Genomic DNA, 21,423 nt, shown 5'->3' with positions numbered 1-21,423 from the left:
AGATTAACAATAGACACACTGGTTTTCACACAACCCATGATGAATAATTTTGTGAATTATCTGATGAAGAATAAATAATTTAATCTAGGATTCAGAGTGGTGCTTTGAAGAGCTACCCCTTTCAGCAAATTTCATAATCCTCAAAGGAATAAACCTTAAGTGATAATCTCACTATTCAATGTGTAGTGATTAGCCAGGAAGAGCAAAACCATCCCTTCTGTGGTAACCCAATCCAAAACTGCTAGCAGCTCTTTTAGCCCTTTGGTGTATTCATTACAGCCAGTACTACATTACCTTTCTTAATCCTGTCTCCATCAATGAGAAAGACCTCTTAAAACAAAGTCATCATTTTAATTTTCTCTTCCCACACACTAAATAGGAGTGGCATGAGAAACAGAAAGAGATGGCACCAGGAACAGGATGGAATGAGAATACAAAGGTGTTAAACAGGAGAGCAGTGAAGTAGGAGAGCTTTAGCTCTTGAGGACTATTAAAAATGCTATGACTTCTCAGAAAATAAGACATAATTATAAAATTTATGAACAAAAAAATACATTCCAGGAAATATGTATTTTTTAATTATCCAAAATGGGTTCCCAACCATTCATAGCTAATTAAAGAACTGTACTAAAACTAACTATATTATACCAGAAATGAAATTCTTTTGGAAGTACATAATTGCCCACAACTAATTTTTTTTTAATCTTGCTGATATATTGTTTATTCCAGAAGATATGCAGAAGACATTTTCTTTTTTTATACTTGGATATTAGGTATTTTTATTTTAACCAACGAAAGTCTAGTAAGAAACTGTTCTTGAATTTCATTTCTGACTTCAATATTGACACATATAAAAATGTAGGTTGTATACCATACCTATCCTTGATCTGTCTGGCAGCCTTGAAGCAAATCAGGGAGAAGAGAAAGAAGGCAGTTAGTGTTTTTCATGCAAGTTTCAATGGCAGTGACATGCAAGAAAAGTTAGGATATAAACCCTGGAATAGATTAGTTTCACAGTCATCAAAACATGTATTACAGGAAATCTATACAGTTCATATCAGCTTGCACAACGTGATGTTAGAATTATAGTAAAAAAAAAAAAGAAATCCAGACCCCATATAAGTCACCTTAAAAGGAGGAAAATTTAACACTTCAAACTAATTCCAGATGACTATAAATGTTTTTCCTTACCTTAAGATTATCAAAGCACACCTCCACTTGCATTCAGTCTGACACTCTTCAACTAGAACAATCAATCTCCTTCATGGGGCACACATTTCTATGCAATCTAATGGTTTTCTTATACATGTCAAATTTGTTCTCCAATTTTTCTTCAGTGATCTTTCACCATTTCATCATGGTTGTTCCAAGTTTTCTCTATATGCCTTCCCTGGGCAAAGACTTTGTATTTTGAGAGCTTGCCTGCTAACATATAAAACTGGGCTGCAGTTCTACAATCCTTTATCCAAAAGAGTAAAGTTGTAATGACAAAAATTCAGACAAGGAGAAACCAGAGAAATACTTGTAGCAATAGGGTCTTTCCCTGATATGATACAGAAGCTGCTAACTTAAACCTACTATGCATGAGATATGTTTGGGTATTTTTAGTTTTGTTTTTTTTTTTTTTTTTTGAGAATGCTAACACAAGTTTAGGAAAGAAAGAGCTATCACTTGGTGCTATAGACTATACAGAAAAACAATAAAAAATACACACAAAAACTGCTGTCCCCTTCACATTTACATAGAATGTAATATATTTAACAAAAGTTTTTTTCCCCCACACTGACCACCATAATTAACAATAATACATCCAATGTAAACTATAGCTGTTTTGCTCTACACTCTAATCCTAGGCCTTGCATAACGCCTGGCACATGGTAATACTAATAGTTACTCAATTTAGTTGAACACTAATTTGATGTATATAGCAATGCTTCTGCTGCCTCTCCTCTTCAGTTCTAATACTGTTCTTATTTGGTATTGGTCATTTTTATACCCATCCAAAATATCCTGGTCTGAATATCTTTCTACACAAAAAACCAGAACTGACATTTAGGACATCAGCATATGACACATTACCAGCACTACCAGAATCAACTGTGAGACCTGTATACTAATCATTCTCTTCCCTTTATCAAGAAATTTTAGTCCTGGGGTGCCTGGGTGGCTTATTCAGTTAAACATCCAACTTGGGCTCAGGTCATGATCTCATAGATCATGGATTTGAGCCCTGCGTCGGGCTCTGTGCTGACAGCCCGGAGCCTGGAGCCTGCTTTGGATTCTGTGTCTCCCTCCCTCTCTGTCCCTCCCCTGCTTGTGTTCTGTCTCTCTTTCAAAAATTAATAAACATTTAAAAAATTTAAAACCAAAAAGACATTTTAGTCCTAATAAGTTTCTAAAGAGACTTTCCAAGTCCTGCATTCTGCAGGAAACAACCCAATTAGGTGGCACTGATACGTGTCTCAAGTCATGATACTACCTTGGTATTAGGAACAAGAAATGTTAAGAAAGTCAATTACAATGATTTTTAAAAACCACTGTCATTACAGCTAGAATTACAAACCAAAGATTTTAATATAAATGTCAGAGGAGAGAAAGAGGAGAATCCTCTTGTTTCTTTAAATATGGGTAAGTGCCACTACCATTACCCCCTAGACTCCCTTTATTTCTTCCTCCAGGTGAGGTGAAAGGACTTAATCTGAGATGAGTTTGAAAGGAGAAACTAGAAATAAGTAGCTCAGTTACTTTTCCTCTTTCTGGCAACTTGCTTGCCTACTGAGAACATATATTCTGTTCTTTGCCTCCATGCAGGAAGCTTGACAGAAACGGGCTCTCTCTCACACACACACAGAACTGAGATAGCCTTGTATTAACTATACCTAGGTGGGCAAGTCTGACTAACTCTAGGATTCAGTATTAGAAAGCTTACCCGTTGCTATAAGCCAAATTCTCCAGTATCGTTTTGTTGGTATTTGGCTTATCAGCTTTACTGTCTTCTCTTATTTCCCAACTGGTTTAGAACTTGGTTAGAGAAATGTTACTTACCTGTCACTCTCAAAGAACCCAACAATCTGAAGACCATTACTATCTTTTTTTAAAAAATAAACTAAGATTTTATTTCATCTTTCAAGAACACTATACAATATATATGTTTAATTTCCCTACAACAATTTTCTTTAAAGTAATCTCTATACCCAAAGAGGGGCTCAAACTCACGAGCCTGAGATTAAGATTCGCATGCTCTACTGATGGAGCCAGCCAGGCGCCCTCAATACTGTGTCTTTTAAACTGACCATAGTGATTCAATTTTGTGTCTAGAGTTACTTAATTTAGTAACGGTGCTGTTTTTTTTAGTGTGTCTGTGCAAGTGCATGCATGTGCACACGCATGTAAAGCTTTCTTGTTACATTTAATGTACTAGATTACTTGTGGCAAACCAGAAAAGGAATATATGAAAAGCCAAATAATGTTGGAAAAATTGTCTTGTGTATTTACACATAAACATACCCAGGTCATCAAACTGAAGACTCAGCATTTCCTCTTTCATTTAGGTTCGAATTTAACAGTACATACACTGTGTAAATGCAGAAGGGGTTGAAAAAGTTACTCTGTGTGATAAAAAAGGGGAGAAAGTCTCAAATTCTGAAGATACTTCTCTAAAAGGGCCCAATTTCAAGAAACATCTTAAATTGGAAAATTGTTTAATTTTTTTTCTGGAATTTCTTCTCCCAAAGCAGAAATCTATCCAAAAGACACACATTACTATGCTGCTTGATTCCTCTTTCAAGAGTGATGCATTCTGTCAATTAAACATCTCTGCTTACCAATTACCAAACGATTTCAGAATTTACCATTGCTCTATCTCTAACACATTTATTTGCATCTACAGAATTCCACTTAGTGAATTATGAACAGGCCTCAGTGAATCTTCAGATTTTTGGGTAATGGCACTGTATATTTTTAGAAAGTCTTCAAGAAGTATTAGCCATATTACCTTGCTCAATACCACTGTTTTCAATTTCAATAACTATTTCTATTTCAATCTTTTATTGAAATCCTTGCCAACACTTAACTTTATTGCCTTCAGATATGGCTCCTTTCTCTCCCAATCTCTTCCTCTACCTCTCAATTAACTGTTTTCAAAATAAATCTTACAATCCTGATCAGTTATAGGAATCTATCACCTGAGACCAAACTTCTTTAAATAGAACTGTAATAAGAGTATAAATAGGAGTAATTGCAAATGATTCTTCATAATTACCAATTAGATATAAAGAAGTTAAACCAGATCTTTCTCAATCTCTCTTGGTTTTAATCTGCTATAAGTAGATACAGAAACTATTTTCTTCCATGAATTTATCAAGCACTCTGAAAGTTAAGATCTTATTGTTTCTGTATTTTTTTAATATCCTCATTTTTCTATTTTTATAGGAAGATGTTAGATACAAAGTACCCTAAAATAATCCAACTGTGGGGCAGCTAATTGAATAGTATTTTCTAAACAGTTAAAATGGAAATAATAATAAAAATTTTAGCTCTTGCTTACTGTACTCAATGAATCATTTACCCAAAAAGAACAAAATTTGACATTTTCAAATTTCTTCCACTCAGCAAAAGTTTTGAAATTCATCAGCAAAAAATATGCAGTCTGACACCAAGGTTTAAGATATCTGAGTTTCACACCACATGAACCAACAAGTTACTTAACTCGTTTAGGATTCAGTTACCTCATCTATAAGGTGATGAGCACTAAAGTATCTTCAAACCCCAAAAGTTTATCTTAAGCCATCTTATTTTCACATAACTTTTAAAAAATTATCCAAATTAAACACTTCAACAATCGAATTCTCTGAAATACAGACTAAAATGAAGAGGCCACTAGGGAAAAGTTAGTTAAAATCAGAACATTAATAAAAAGCAACAAAAGAATACGGTTGACCCTTGAACAACACAGGCTTTGAACTACATGGCCCACTTATATATAGGTTGTTTACAGCATAGTGCTGTAAATGTGTTTTCTTTTCCTTATGATTTTCTTAGTAACATTTTCTTTTCTCTAGCTTACTTGAACAATTCAGCATATAATACACATAACACACAAAATATACATTAATCAACTATGCTATAGGTATGGGTTCTGGTCAACAGTAGGCTATGAGTAGTTAAGTTTTGGGTGAGTCAAAAGTCACACATGGAGGGGCGCCTGGGTGGATCAGTCAGTTAAGTGTGCGACTTCGGCTCAGGTCATGATCTCACAGTCCGTGAGTTCGAGCCCCGCATCGGGCTCTATGCTGACAGCTCAGAGCCTGGAGCCTGCTTCAGATTCTGTGTCTCCCTCTCTCTCTGACCCTCCCCCGTTCATGCTCAGTCTCTCTCTGTCTCAAAAATAAATAAAACATTAAAAAAAAAAGACATACATGGATTTTAAACTATGTGGAGGTTGGTGCTCATAGCTCCTATCTTGTTTAAGGGCCAACTGTATATCTGTTTCTGAATAACAATAGAGAAAAATACACTCATGCTGTCAAAATGATGAATCTAGCAAAAGCTAGATTTCAAAACTAGCATTTGCCTGACAGGATTTATCTTTATTTTGATTTGCAGTAGAGTCCAATAGAGTTCCTGGTAACACTCTGAATGCCACACAACACTAAGAAACTTTTCAAGTCTTGTCTATATGTTCATTCACATTGTTTTAGTATAAAACAGATTTTCCCATTAGATTTGGGAAACATAATTTTGTAATGTTTTCTCGAGACAATCTGAAAATGACTAAGGGGCAAACATTTAATACTTTCCCAATACTGTTTATTATATATAATTGAGACTCATACCCTCACCCCAAAAATACCATATTAAGGAATAACCTGGGAAATGAAAAGGACTCCAAGAAAATGAAAAAGAGAGGGCTCCAAAGAATGAAAGAGAAAATGAAAAGAGATGCTATTTGCCTTTAAGCAAAAATACTAGCTTTAAAAAAAATAAAAAACAAAACTACTGCACGCCAGTGGAAACCATATATTAAAAGTTTTATATTTTCGATACATATCCTTATCTGTTTATAAAAAGAACTAAAATATGATCATTTAAGCCTTCTTCACAAAGCTACAGTAAATAACTTGAAATAAATTTTGAATACAGTACTGCATACATCTGTTCTATGACTAAACACATAAGACATAAATGCCCAGAAATGAAATAAGGTGAAAAATTACAGTTTGGGCTATTCTATTCGAAAAATTTTTTAAAGTAGGCTTCACACCCAGTGTGAAGCCCAATGCAGGGCTTGAACTCACAACCCCTCAGACCAAGGCCTGAGCTGAGATCAAGAGCCAGATGCTTGACTGACTGAGCCATCCAGGCACCCACAGTTTGGCCATTCTTAACAAATATTTATATTTGTTTTTAAATTGCCTTTGTAACTGAAACATTCACGCTTTTGGTAAAGATTCTTTCCTCTCTCAGCATTCCTGACTTCAACCCACAGAAAGCACTTCTGCTAATACTCCTGTTCCCCTGAAAACACACTCAGCGTCTACCCTTCTCCTTATTTGTTCCGCCCAGTGGTCAGAGGCTGACACCGACTGAACAATATGCCAATGGCGAGTTACTATGAGTCTGAAGAGGGAAATACACAAAATCCATTCTCCCTTTTCGTCTAAGATCAAATGCAGAAGACACTGTTCCCCTTTCACCCCACCCTGTACTTTTTATTCCACTGAAGATTCCATGTACAGGTACCCATTCCCTCCCTTCTAGTCTAACAAATTGGGTTATGTGTGGCAAGATAATGAACTGGGTGGTTAGTGACTTGGAAACTGCCCCACAGACTCAGCTCTTTTCATAAGTAGAATTCAAGTTCCAAATTTAGGGATGGGGGAACAGAAATATTAATTTTGCCAAAGGATCCAAGCAATGCTCTGCAGACCAGCTATTAGCAGAGAAGCCGGGTTTGGTGGGGTTTTGGCTACTTGTCCATCCAGAAATAAAGGAAATGATCCAAATTTCATTTGCTTGTGAGCCTTCTTCATATATTCATATCAAGCAAACCTCTAACAGTTAAAAAAAGTTAATGAAAATAAAACAAATTTGTAATGCCAAATTTTAAAAAATTAATGAAAGTATGTTCCAATATCCTTTTCCATTTGTGCCATTTTTACTCATTCATTTTCAGATTGCCTAATGCTGGTAAATAGCATAGCTTCATATTCAGGTACTGCTGAGGTACTGCAACATGATCATTTAAATGTTAGTACTTAAAGTACTCTTTTTGAAAAATAATAAAGTCTAAAAAGACTCAGGGGCTGGATTTCAGCCTATGATTTTTTTGTGCCCACGAGCTAGTCAAATTAATCTGATTTGATCACTTTAATATGGGATATTCATAAACAGTATACCTTAAAAGAATTTATTTTCCCAAATATCTAACAATGTACTGCTAGCCCAATACTTAATCTTTTAAGTCATCTTCCCTATTCTGTCAGTAATTAGGTGTTTGAGGCAAGCTTATCTATAGTCCACGCAGCTGACTAGAAAAGTGAACTTGGTCTGTGACTTGGAATCAAACTATTATTTGGATACTATTTGGATGTACTAAGAAAATAATCACAAACAACTCTCAGTTAAGCATTTTTCTTGAACAATAAACTCAGATTTTTAGGTACAAAACAATGACAAATAATTTATTTCATCACATTTCCAATTGGGTTAAGCAATTAAGCAATACTGCACAATGCTGAAAAACCAAAATAATAAAATAAGAAGCAACATGGAACATTAAAAAAAATGTTTAAACCACAATTGGATTTATCAGAACCTTCCCAATTTACAATCATCTGGGAATAAGTTTTAACAAAGTTATGACAAAGGAAAAAAAGGAGAAAACAGCAGCCTTTGAGAGCAAGGGGAAAGGACTCAGAAAATAGTGGAAAGAGAAACTTGGAAGAAACAAACTTGATCACAGTTTTCCCAAGCGTCCGTCCCTACTTAAATGCAACTGGGTTCAAGTTGTTTTTGAGTACTTTTGTCTATATTTTACTGTTTTCCTATCTTCTTCCTCACTCTCAGGCTGTTAGTTCTTGCTGCTATGATTATGCTTGTCATTTATAACTACCTCACTCCACTAGAAGGGGACTCTGTTAACAACTAGGAAACTGAAGAAAAAACTAAAAATTTACTAGCGCCATGTATATAATAGTCACCAGATTCTAAGAAACTATCATGAAAAAAGAATATTAATTCCTGCCCATGAACTCTATGACACTAATTTTGATGACTCAGATACTTTTCGCTTTCTGTAAATTTTTTGGCTATGTTCCAGATATTTGAGGTTATCCCATAAACATCCTCTGCAAAGGTGATGTATATATATTTTTAAAGTACTTTAAAGTATGATACATTTCCCTCATAATTCCTTTATATAGCAAGTCCTACCAAATGCAAAGATGAACCTACTTACAATCTACCTCCAAATTCAAGAATTAAGTAAGTCACAGATTTACAGCAAAAGAATGTTTTTATTCATTTCATTAGAAGTAATCCATTTTTAAAATTCATTTTCAAAATGCAAGGGATGTAAACCACTAAAATGTTACCTTCTCAAAGAAGTTTTTTCTACCTTCAAGTTCAGAGAAAAATCATGAAATTAAAATATTAGATGAATAAAAATGGATTATAAAACCGTGCTAATGCAGTTTTCACTACATACTCCACAAAGACCAAGAAAATATCAAATTCAAATATCTTATCTTGATAAAATTCCTACATAGTATATATTTTACTAATTATATAGCTCAAGTTCCCACTTTTCTCACACCTTTTTTTAATATATTCTACATCCTTATTCTACATCAAATAGAGTGTATTTGATTTGATAACTTGGTAATCATTTAAAAATGACCCAACTTAAAATAAAAATTAGAATCTAGAAATCAGAATCTCCTAAATACCAGGATCTAGGTTAAAACATTAACAGTCTTATTATTCTACTGCTTATATTTCATACCAAACATACCCTTCAAGTAAGATCCTACATTTTGGGGGCACCTGGCTGGCTCAGTCAGTTAAGCGTCCTACTCTTGATTTCAGCTCAGGCCATGATTTCACAGGTTCGTGAGTTCTAGCCCCACATCAAGCTCCACACTGACAGTGCAGAGCCTGCTTGGGATTCTCTCTCTCCATCTCTCTCTGCCCCTCCCTTGCTCTTGTGTGCATGCTCTCTCTCTAAATAAATAAACTTAAAAAAAAGAACCTACATCATCATATTTTAACAAAACATTCAAGCAGTTACACTAAACAGTGGGATATTTAATAACAGATTTAATAACAAATTTCACTAGGTTACAGTGCTCATCTGCATCAAGTGATGTTTTCCCAATCAGCTCATAGAAGGAATACAAAACTAGATTTTGAACAATGTTAATAGCAATATTAATCTTCTTTCCTAAGTCAAAAAATACTTATAACAAAGGTAAAAAACACAAGTACCCTTAAAATAAATAACCAGTAGGGTTGTAATTGAAAAAGAAAATAGGGGCGCCTGGGTGGCTCAGTCGGTTAAGCATCCGACTTCAGCTCAGGTAATGATCTCACAGTTCATGAGTTCGAGCCCCGTATTGGGCTCTGTGCTGACAGCTTAGATCCTGGAGCCTGCTTCAAATTCTGTGTCTCCCTCTCTCTCTGCTCCTCCCCCGCTCATGCTCTGTCTCTCTCCTTCAAAGATAAATAAAAACATTAAAAAAATTTTTTAAAAAAAGAAAAAGAAAATAACTTGATTCATCTGAATAGAGCATTAAAGAGAAATTAAATAATTTGTTCTTGACTCCAAAGACACATCTGGGTGTCTGCTTTGGAAAACATAAATATACAGCAATTTACTTAAGAAATTCCAAGCCTATTTATTTACTTCTTTATTTATTTTTAATTTTTGAGCAAGAGAGAACATGTGAGTGGAAGAGAGGGGCAGAGGAAGAGAGAGAATCCCAAGCAGGCTCCACGATCAGCACAGAGCCCAACGTGGGGATCAGTCCCATGATGCTGGGATCATGACCTGAGCTGAAATCAAGAGCTGGATGTTCAACTGATTGAGCTACCCAGGCACCCTCCACAAAGACTTTTTTAGAATTAGAAATAGCTGAATAAATCCAAAATTGAAAGGGAAAGCACCATTTTTTTTTTAAACAAAACTTTCCTATTTAGTGGTTTAGTTTTTTGGCTGGTTTTTTGGTACCTTTGAAAATTCTTCAGGTTCCTTTAGATCTAATGACCGTGTTGCAAATTCTAGTAGTTCTTCTGAGTTCTCCAAGGCATTATTACATTGACTGAGCTGACTCTAAAAAATAAAAATAAATCTTTAAAACAAATTTCCTATTTCCATGAGGATCTTAACTGTATATTGTTATAAGGAACTTACAATTTGAATAGCAAAAATTGAACAAAAATATTTTAGAGAGGTGTTAAAGCAACATAATCACTAGTCATATATGTAATAAATTTTAATTATTTTAATACATTGTACTTAACATCTTTCCATAATTTATTCAAAATAGCTTAATTGCATAGATATAGATATACCATCATTTAAAAACACAAAAGAAAATAAAGCAGTTATAAAAAGTTGGGGTCAAATTCACTTAAAGATTCTTCTCAATCAAGGTAATCAGAAAACTATCAACAACTTAGTTAACTATCAACAATTTAAATTAAAATATCAAAATAATTCATCTGCAGACAACATCATCTATAAATGAAGACTAAATTTCTTGATAATATTTAACAATTTAAACTAAAGTTTATTAATCAAGTTAAAGGTACATTCAGTTGAGCATAATTTTAATATTCCATTTATCACATTACTCAAATAATACATACTACCATAAATGATAATTTATAGTTTCCAAAATTGGGTAACACAGGAATCACAAATGGAATTGCCAAGATTTCAAAAAGAATAAAGAGGAACAAAAGATGGTAACTGTTGGGGGCCTGGGTGGCGCAGTCGGTTAAGCGTCCGACTTCAGCCAGGTCACGATCTCACGCTCCGTGAGTTCAAGCCCCGCGTCAGGCTCTGGGCTGATGGCTCAGAGCCTGGAGCCTGTTTCCGATTCTGTGTCTCCCTCTCTCTCTGCCCCTCCCCCGTTCATGCTCTGTCTCTCTCTATCCCAAAAATAAATAAACGCTGAAAAAAAAAAAAAAAGATGGTAACTGTTACAGTGATGTGCTCTGTTATGGTGATGTATTAATTTCAAGTACCAGTCTTTCTTAGTTCTCTTCCATTCTATCATTTGTGGTCTAAAACTAAGCCCAGTCATGAAAAACTATTGTTAGTGATACCTTTAAACAAAGAAACAGATATATTTCTAAGTTTTTAACGTACTCAAGATTTTTCTTCAGAATATTAATATCTATTACTATCTATTCCATATTCAAATCTACTTAGGTTTCCCTTAAGATCAGCACTAAAGATAAACTATGGCTAATTTTCTTAGTTTCTGGATGTGTTATATTTTAACTTTGGAAAAGTAGAATAGTTTTACCATATTTTGGGTTAAAATAGGTTTTCATGTATTATTCTAAGAACCCAACCACAATCTACTAAAAATACTACTCCTTCTAGGAGTAAAACTCTTATGAGTTCCAAAGAATAATTAACAAACCACCATTTGAAATATCTCAATTGTTGGAGAGCTTTATGAAAGGTTTAAGCAAAATCACAGAACAAAATGGTAGCTATAAATGGTCTACACAGGATCACTAGGGCAAACTAAGTTAACATAGCTTTAAAGTAAGAAATAACAGGGGCGCCTGGGTGGCGCAGTCGGTTAAGCGTCCGACTTCAGCCAGGTCACGATCTCGCGGTCCGTGAGTTCGAGCCCCGCGTCAGGCTCTGGGCTGATGGCTCAGAGCCTGGAGCCTGTTTCCGATTCTGTGTCTCCCTCTCTCTCTGCCCCTCCCCCGTTCATGCTCTGTCTCTCTCTGTCCCAAAAATAAATAAACATTGAAAAAAAATTTTTTAAAGTAAGAAATAACAAAAAGAATAAGGAATATATCTCAAGGAACCATTAAAAGAATCAAATCTGAGGTCAAAGTTTAAGATAAAATATCTTATTCTAAGAAAATGCTATAAATTTGCTTTCAAGTCAAGAGGGAAAGTTAAAAAGAGTACAAAGGAATTCAATTTAAAGAGCAATAATAACTTGTCAGTTATTTAGAGGAATTAATAAAATCTTAATGAAAACAACATACTATTGAGTTTGTGAACCCAAAGGAAAAACAGAGATATTCTACTGTCTCCAACTAAAGAAGAAAATGGCATCAGTAGCCAAGTTGTGATTCTTTTTAATGTTTGTTTTTTAAACTATCCCAATAAACCTTTAATATTTGAATTACCATTAGGCTGATATCACCATAACTTTTCCTTTGAATCATAATACAAAAACATCCTCAAGAATGAACTTCTGTCCACTAAGCTTATATTTAAACAACTCACAGTCTTATTTATAGCGTATTGTCCCCTCAATATCTCTTGATCTCCCCTAGATCACTATTCCTATGAAAAAAAAATTGCCAAAATTTTTGTGGCATTGAGGAACAGCAAGTATTAAGAGTTACAAAGGATAATCAAGTGTAAGATTAAAAAAAAAGAAAAAAGAAAACAATGGAATCTCTGGAAAAAATGAAGATCTCAAGTGATGATACAGGAAGAGAAAAATCGTCTAACATCCTTGTAGTGACCACTTTGAAACAGTACTTGGAATTCTGCTTCTATTTTCTGCAATGTTCTGAATTCTCCATCGTTATTCAACAGCCAGTGATGAATCTGATAGAATACTTGACAAAAAAATCAGAGTAAAATCATCCCTTTTAAAAAGAGCCCAAATGTAAATTTAATGGAAGACTTCCATGAATCATCAGCTCAGTTGCAAAAAAAAAAAAAAAATTATCATGTAATTAAGATTCACAAAATCAAAAGTAAACAAAGTTCATCTGAGACTATAAGAAAGAGTTTAAATAAATTTATGTAACCCAATTTTCTATTAATGGCAATTTAGTCAACAACTAGAAACAGAAACTTAATAGTTTATAAGAGCAATAGATGCAGCTCGTTCTAAGAACAGCACTGTAGATTTTACGTGTACACACATATATCCAGCTCTGTATATGGCTGTCAGAAAATAAGTTCTGAAATTAAAATATCACACTTCTTTTGGAAGTCTTAAAGACATACTTTATTTATTTATTTATTTATTTATTTATTTATTTATTTATTTATTTATTTATTATATATGAAATTTATTGTCAAATTCGTTTCCATACAACACCCAGTGCTCATCCCAAAAGGTGCCCTCCTCAATACCCATCACCCACCCTCTCCTCCCTCCCACCCCCCATCAGCCCTTAGTTTGTTCTCAGTTCTCAACAGTCTCTTATGCTTTGGCTCTCTCCCACTCTAACCTCTTTTTTTTTTTTTCTTCCCCTCCCCCATGGGTTCCTGTTAAGTTTCTCAGGATCCACATAAGAGTGAAACCATATGGTATCTGTCTTTCTCTGTATGGCTTATTTCACTTAGCATCACACTCTCCAGTTCCATCCACGTTGCTACAAAAGGCCATATTTCATTCTTTCTCATTGCCACGTAGTATTCCATTCTGTATATAAACCACAATTTCTTTATCCATTCATCAGTTGATGGACATGTAGGCTCTTTCCATAATTTGGCTATTGTTGAGAGTGCTGCTATGAACATTGGGGTACAGGTGCCCCTATGCATCAGTACTCCTGTGTCCCTTGGATAAATTCCTAGCAGTGCTATTGCTGGGTCATAGGGTAGGTCTATTTTTAATTTTCTGAGGAACCTCCACACTGCTTTCCAGAGCGGCTGCACCAATTTGCATTCCCACCAACAGTGCAAGAGGGTTCCCGTTTCTCCACATCCTCTCCAGCATCTATAGTCTCCTGATTTGTTCATTTTGGCCACTCTGACTGGCGTGAGGTGATACCTGAGTGTGGTTTTGATTTGTATTTCCCTGATAAGGAGCGACGCTGAACATCTTTTCATGTGCCTGTTGGCCATCCGGATGTCTTCTTTAGAGAAGTGTCTATTCATGTTTTCTGCCCATTTCTTCACTGGGTTATTTGCTTTTCGGGTGTGGAGTTTGGTGAGCTCTTTATAGATTTTGGATACTAGCCCTCTGTCCGATATGTCATGTGCAAATATCTTTTCCCATTCCGTTGGTTGCCTTTTCGTTTTGTTGGTTGTTTCCTTTGCTGTGCAGAAGCTTTTTATCTTCATAAGGTCCCAGTAATTCACTTTTGCTTTTAATTCCCTTGCCTTTGGGGATGTGTCGAGTAAGAGATTGCTACGGCTGAGGTCAGAGAGGTCTTTTCCTGCTTTCTCCTCTAAGGTTTTGATGGTTTCCTTTCTCACATTCAGGTCCTTTATCCATTTTGAGTTTATTTTTGTGAATGGTGTGAGAAAGTGGTCTAGTTTCAACCTTCTGCATGTTGCTGCTTAAAGACATACTTTAAATCAAACTCCACAATGGATAGAAATTACCCCATTCTGAAAATCTCAAACATCTTGAGTTAATAAAGAACTTCTTTTTTTTTAAAGTTTATTTATTTATGTTTAGAGAGAGAGAAAAAAGAGCAAGTGGGGGAGGGGCAGAGAGGGAGAGAAGGAGAGAGGGAGAGAGAATCCCAAGCAGGCTCCGCACTGTCAGCACAGAGTCTGATGTGGAGCTCAAACTCACGAAACCATGAGATCATGACCAGAACCAAAATCAAGACTTGGACACTTAACCGACTGAGCCACCCAGGCACCCCAAAGAATAACACTTCTAAAAATCAAAACCCACATGCCATGACATAAATGATACAGATCTATCCTCCAAATCGGCACTGACTTGGCTTCAAGATGATTCGAAGACTCTTCCAAACTTTTGAACTTTGATGATCTTAACAACTGACCAACCTCTTAACTGAAATACCCCCTCTTACCTTTATTAATTAAGCTTTTCCTCCCTCAAAGCACTTCAAATCAGTTTCTTTTCTTTTTTAAGTTGATTTATTTATTTTGAGAGACAGCGTGAGCAGGGGAAGGGCAGAGAGAGGAAGGGAGAATCTCAGGAACCATGAGACTATGACCTGAGTTGAAATGGGAGTCAAATGCTTAACTGACCGAGCCACCCAGGCACCCCAAAAATGAAATACTGTACTCTGAAGTAAACTTAACTAAGGAGGCAAAAGACCTATACATTTAATGCTATAAAACTACTGCTGAAAGAAATTAAAGCTGATACAAATAAATGGAAAGATATCCCATGATCTCAATTGGAAGACTTAATATTATTAAAGTGTCTATACCACCCAAGTCAATCTACAAATTTAATTCAATCCCTATCAAAATTTCATGGCATCTTTTTTGCAGAAATAGAAAAAAAAAAAACATGTTAAAATTCACAAGGAATCCCAAGGGACTCCAAAGTGCCAAACAATCCTGAAAAAGAAGAACCAAGCTGGAGACCTCACTCACACTTTCTGATTTTAAAATTTATTACAAAACTACAGTAATCAGGACAGTGTGATACTGGCATAGAGACAGACATATAGACCAGAGCCCATACAGAGCCCAGAAAGGATCCCACACATACGCAGTTAAATGATCTTTGATAAGAGTGTCAAACCACACAATGAGAAAACCACAGAATCTTTTTAGACAAATGGTGCTGGAAAAACTGGATACTCACATGCAAAAGAATGAACTGAGACCCTTACCTAACACTACATACAAAAATTAACTCGAAATGGATTAAAGACCTTAATCAATACAAGCCCCAAAATTATAAAACTGTAAGAGAAAACACAGAGGAAAAGCTTCATGACACTGGGTCTGCAATGAATTCTTGACTATGACACCAAAAGCAAAAAGAGACAAATGGGACTATACCAAATTTAAAAATTTCTCCATATTAAAGGAAATAACACAGTGAAAAGACAACCTACGGGATGGTAGAAAATAATTACAAATCCTACATCTGACAAAGGGTTAATATCCAGAATATACAAAGAACTCCTACAATTCAATAACAAAAAACAACCCAATTAAAAAATGAGCAGGAGGCCTGAATAAACATTTCTCCAAAGAAGACATACAAATGGGCAACAAGTATATGAAAAGATGCTCAACATCATTAATCATTAGAGATGCAAATCAAAGCTACGATGAGATATCATCTCACATACATTAAGATGGTTACTATGGAGTGCCTGGGTGACTCAGACAGCTAATTACCCAACATCGGCTTAGGTCATGATCTCGCGGTTCATGAGTTTAAGCCCTGCAAAAGGCTCTGTTCTGACAGCTCACAGCCTGGACCTTGCTTCAGAGTCTGTGTTTTCCCTCTTTCTCTACCCCTCCCCTGCTTGCACTTTCTCTCAAAAAAAAATAAAATAAACATTAAAAAAAGAATAAAGATGGCTACTACCAAACAATATTTAAAATATGGATGAATAGGTGATGGTGGTCAAAAGGTACTAATTTCCAGTTATAAAATAAGTCCTGGGAATGTAATGTACAGCACGGTGAATACAATTAATATCATATTGTACATTTTGCAACATAGGCCTCAAATTCACGACCCCAAGATCAAGAGCTGCAGGTTCTACCAACTGAGCCAGCCAGGTACCCCTACTGTACTGTATATCTAAACACTGCTAAGAGAGTAGATCTTAAAAGTTCTTATTACAAGAAAAAAAAAAGTCTGTAACTATGTGTGGTGATGGCTGTCAGCTAGACTTACTGTGGTGGTCATTTTGCAGTATGTATAAATAGCAAATTATTATATTGTACACATAAAACTAATAAAATGTTATAGGTCGCACATCTCAATTTAAATAATAATGATAGTAATAATAATAACAATAAAATAGAGGGGCGCCTGGGTGGTTCAGTCAGTTAAACATCTGATTCTTGATTTCAGGTCATGGTCATGATCTCACAGTTCATGGGATCTTGTCCTGCATTGGGCTCCATTCTGACAGCAAAGCCTACCTGGGATTCTCTCTCTGCCCCTCCCCCACTCACCCTCCTTCTTTTTCTCTCTCTCTTTCAAAAATAAATAAAAGCAGTTAAGAAGGTAAATCTTAGGTTTTTAACCACAATTAAGAAAAAACAAGAGGGACGCCTGCCTGGGTGGCTCAGTTGATTAAGCATCCAATTCTTAATTTCACTCAGGTCATGATCTCAGTTTGTGAGTTCAAGCCCCACATCGGGGCTCTGCGCTGACCTCACAGAGACTGCTTCAGATTCTGTCTCCCTCTCTCTCTTCCTCTCCCCCACTTGCTCTCTCTCTCTCAAAATTAAGTGACTTTTTTTTTAATGTTCATTTTTTGTTTTTGAGAGAAAGACAGTGAGCAGGGGAGGGGCAGAGAGAGAGAGACAGAGGATTCAGAGAAGTGGGCTCTAACATAAAAGTAGTTATTCACAGAAATTCACTGATTTTTGCTGTCAAGAAATCAAGTACTAAATAGACTTAAATTATTCATATTTAAATAAGCTGTATGATCTCACCTGTAACTCTTGTGATTTACGAGCTTGTTCCTGCTTGATACTGTTAATCATACTTTCTTTCACCTCATCCAAAATAGAATATAAACTATCAAATTCTTCATCTAACTCTGAAAGTATGTTAGAAGAATTTTCCTGTTTGATAAACAAAACAATGATTTTACTGAAGAGCTGTCAAACATTTGAAAATACTTATCAGAGAAGAGATTCACATTATAAACCATCTCAGCCTAACATCATATAAACAACAAAATCTAATACTTGACATAGGCTTTAAAAACAGGTAAATCCTAGAAGATGGTTGCTAATGCGGAGAGCACTATCTCAGTTACGCTATGAGTTAAGCAACTTTTTATGAACTAGCCTATACCCTCTTCATCTTTTAAAGCAATGTTTCCAAAGGACAATGTGAAAGTTTGTTTTAAGATTGCCACCTTTGTCAGGTTCCAAGGCAGACCGTAAGCCAGTGGTTTACGTGCATCTTTGTCGTGCATCAGAATCATCAATGAAGCATTTTAATGAAATATTCCAGAGATTTTGATTCCGTAACTGAGGAGAAGTTTGAGCATACAGGGATGGGACTAATTTTGTGTAAATCTGAAAATCTTTCAGGTTGTCTAAAACAGTGCATTTACATTAAGATATACAGAACTTAAAAGACCAAGCAATTCCTTATTGGATCCTAAGAGATTTATCAAACATTAAATTTTAGGGCTTGAAGCAACCTCAGAAGTCATCTTCTGACTAGAATTTGTAGTCAAACTCCTAAATTTTAGGAATTAAAATACAGAAAAGTGATTTGCCCAAAGCCACACAAGTAGTTACCAGTGGCAGAATCAATAAAGCATTTCAAGCCTATTAACTTCCCAGAGTTCCTCATCTTCTCATTAAGCAAGACGCTATTTCAACAATAACTTAAAATATCTGTGAAATCTCTAGATAAGCAATATCCACACTTGCAGTAATTATGAGACAGAAGAAATTATCTTAGGCATTTTTCAACTTAGATGAATCATTCCATTAAGAGAATTGGCACCAGTTAAGAGACCTAATATGTAACAATCCACTGCAATATCATAAACCAAACTTTTGCTTATAATTTTTATAAAAATAAGTTATCATCTCACTAGAGTCTTATCAAAAGTGGTGTTAATCACTTTACTAATTGATTTACAGTGACAAGAACAAGTTGTGGAAAAAGAAATGTGTAGTCTGGTAGGCAAAAGACCTAAATCTAATCCCACATTAACCACTCAGTAATCAATATTTGAGTATGTACAGTATGGATTATCTGCCCAAACCTGGGACTGTTTCCTTAAGTATTCATTTTTTTCATTAGGCACTTTACTTTTTAGTTTTATGTTTTACTTTCTTCCAGTTCTATAAGCAGACCTCTTACCACCTACATTTTCCTTCTACTATTTATCATAAAAGAAATGTTTAGCATCCCAGTACTCTGAAGAAATAGAATTTGCTCTTAACTGGAATTAGAAAAGACAAATCTATAATGGAAAGGGTCAAAAGTAAGCACTATACTATTCCTTAGCAGCTACAATTCCAGAGTTTTCTTTTTTCCTTACTATTTGACCTTTCCATGGAGAATGTAGGAATAGTAAGGAAAGCATTTTTTTATTTATATGCCATTTAAAAACCCTGCTCTCACCTCCTTTAGTTTATAATCTAGAGTTCATGGAGTATATTTATTTATATTGATTTGGCCCAACAATCATTCATTGTGACATATAACAAAACATTTTTTAAAGAGTCATACCTGAACTCCTTTTAGTGTTTGATTTAGTGTATCAATAAAGTTCTGAATTTCATCATTTTTATTTGCCAGAGTTGAAATGATCCTTTGTAGAGCTTCCTACGATTAAGATAAACAAACAAAAACACATAACATGATATTTTAATGAAAGAATTATAAATCATAACAATTCTCTAAACAAACCATATATAAGAGGAGCAATGTAAAACTTCAAATTGTTAAATTTCCAAAGGCCTGTAATTACAAAAGATGAGATATGTATTTATACTGTTTTAAAACCTCTTATTTCTAGTGTACAACTTAATCACTACCACACCTTTCATACTAAAAATGATCAATATTATTTAATATCAATGGTATTATTTTAGGTCGTAGGGCCATGGCCAAGGAATAGAACCAAATCCTTAAATGCTGCAAAAACAAATGGAACTTTTTAATACAATATTAGGATATGAGGAATAAAAACAAAGAGGCAGTAAAATTTGACATTTAATTTATAAAAATAAAAAACATATTTTAGAAATATGAAAGCGATAATAAATTTGCAGCTAAAATTGCAACATTCATTGCAGTGTTTATAGATGTCATAAAACCATAATAAATAAGTAATTTTAGTAACAAATACCTCAGACTTTTTGATAATGCTTCCTACTTAAATAAAACATTTGGTTATTTAATCTTTCATACTCTCTAGGTCAGGGCTGTACAATAAAATCTTATGCTATGATGAATATGTCCTATACATGTGCTGTCCCATATAGTACTCAATAGCCATATGAAGCTAATGAGCTCTTGAAATGTAGACAGAACTGAGGAACTAAGTTTATCTTTTTTAACTTTAATTATTTTCACTTTTTATAGCTGCATGTGACAAGTACTGTCACACTGGACAGCACAGGTCTAGGTGTTCAGTAACTCTTCATGGGTAGTAACAGCAAACCCAAACAAGGTACTTGTATTCTCAGTAAAAATAAAATGCAAGTACTTTTACTTCATAATCTTTCCAGAAGCACAAGCCTTGTTTCTGTAAGCACCTACAAGTGTAAATATTTTAATAATGGCCTATGAAACTTTGTAATAAAGGTTCTCCTCAAAATATAATCAGATATTGATAAAGGGCTATATATAAAGAGCTCAAGAAATAAACTGATAAAGGGATATTTTATATAAATGTTCATAAAGCATAACAGTGAAAAATTAAAAATAATCACAACAGTTATCACTTAATTCTCACAAGAATCCCTGAAATAAGGAGGTATTATAATCATCCCTGAGGCTGCCTAAGGCTCTCCCTGCTGTATTCACTTACCTATACTATTACTTCCCATCCTCACGGATGGTGTTATTTTAGTATAATAACACAATGAAGTTATGCTATGAAAGAAGATCAACACCAAGAGTTAGCTTTTTATCCTGTTGGTGTTCCTCCCAGAAATGGGTACATACACCAAGATTTGAATACAAAGACAATCAGCAGAGAGGCAGAATGAAGCCAGGACTTGGAGGAGGGGTGGGGACAGGTGTAGGAGTGAGAATGGTAATACAGAGATGTAGAAAAGGAGTGCAGAGGACTTAAGGGTTCCAGTTATTCATCCCAGATAGGTTCCATATATATTGAAAAACAACACAATGGAAGAGTAAAAATGGTTCTGCACAATCACTGGACTGTGTAGAGTAAGCTTCAATTAAGACTGGTCTCTTTCTGGTAAATGGACTGTACACCTGCCTCCCCTTTTATCACCCCTAATGGCAGGGCTAAATCCATACTGTACAGATGACAAAAGGGAAGTAACTGTTAGTAAGGTAAATATTATGCTCAGTCTGTCTCCAAAGTCCATGTTGTTTACCACTCTAGAACACCGTCTCTCAGTCTAACAAATTTGCCCATCATATGAAATAGCCACACAATAAATTATATATTCTTTTAAAATTTTGGTTTGCTAAAACTCTTCAATGACATATAAAACTGCTAGAATTTCCATGGTAGAGTATCGCTGTTTGAGGTTTATAGCTCTGCCCTCTGCTAAGCATACTCATGAACTTCGAGGTAAAGATTAAGAGTCTTCCTGGGGCGCCTGGGTGGCGCAGT

The 21,423-nt window shown here is 35.1% G+C and overlaps 1 protein-coding gene across 6 annotated transcripts in view; it reads right to left on the bottom strand.

Annotated features, from left to right (window-relative positions):
• The window catches only part of FSD1L (fibronectin type III and SPRY domain containing 1 like), a 74,715-nt gene that overhangs the window by 36,291 nt on the left and 17,001 nt on the right, over positions 1-21,423 (bottom strand). For all 6 annotated transcript variants that reach the window (XM_040481883.1, XM_040481886.1, XM_040481882.1 and 3 more), the window contains 4 exons: positions 19,338-19,433; positions 17,570-17,701; positions 10,229-10,330; positions 877-899 (listed from right to left, as the gene is read on the bottom strand). In XM_040481883.1, the coding sequence (XP_040337817.1) occupies positions 877-899; positions 10,229-10,330; positions 17,570-17,701; positions 19,338-19,433 (353 nt within the window). The remainder of the gene's footprint in view (positions 1-876; positions 900-10,228; positions 10,331-17,569; positions 17,702-19,337; positions 19,434-21,423) is intronic.

Source organism: Herpailurus yagouaroundi, unplaced genomic scaffold (assembly GCF_014898765.1).
Source record: "Herpailurus yagouaroundi ecotype Mexico unplaced genomic scaffold, PumYag 160, whole genome shotgun sequence".
Classification (NCBI taxonomy): Eukaryota; Metazoa; Chordata; class Mammalia; order Carnivora; family Felidae; genus Herpailurus; species Herpailurus yagouaroundi.
This window is presented reverse-complemented; position numbering and strand designations above follow the sequence as displayed.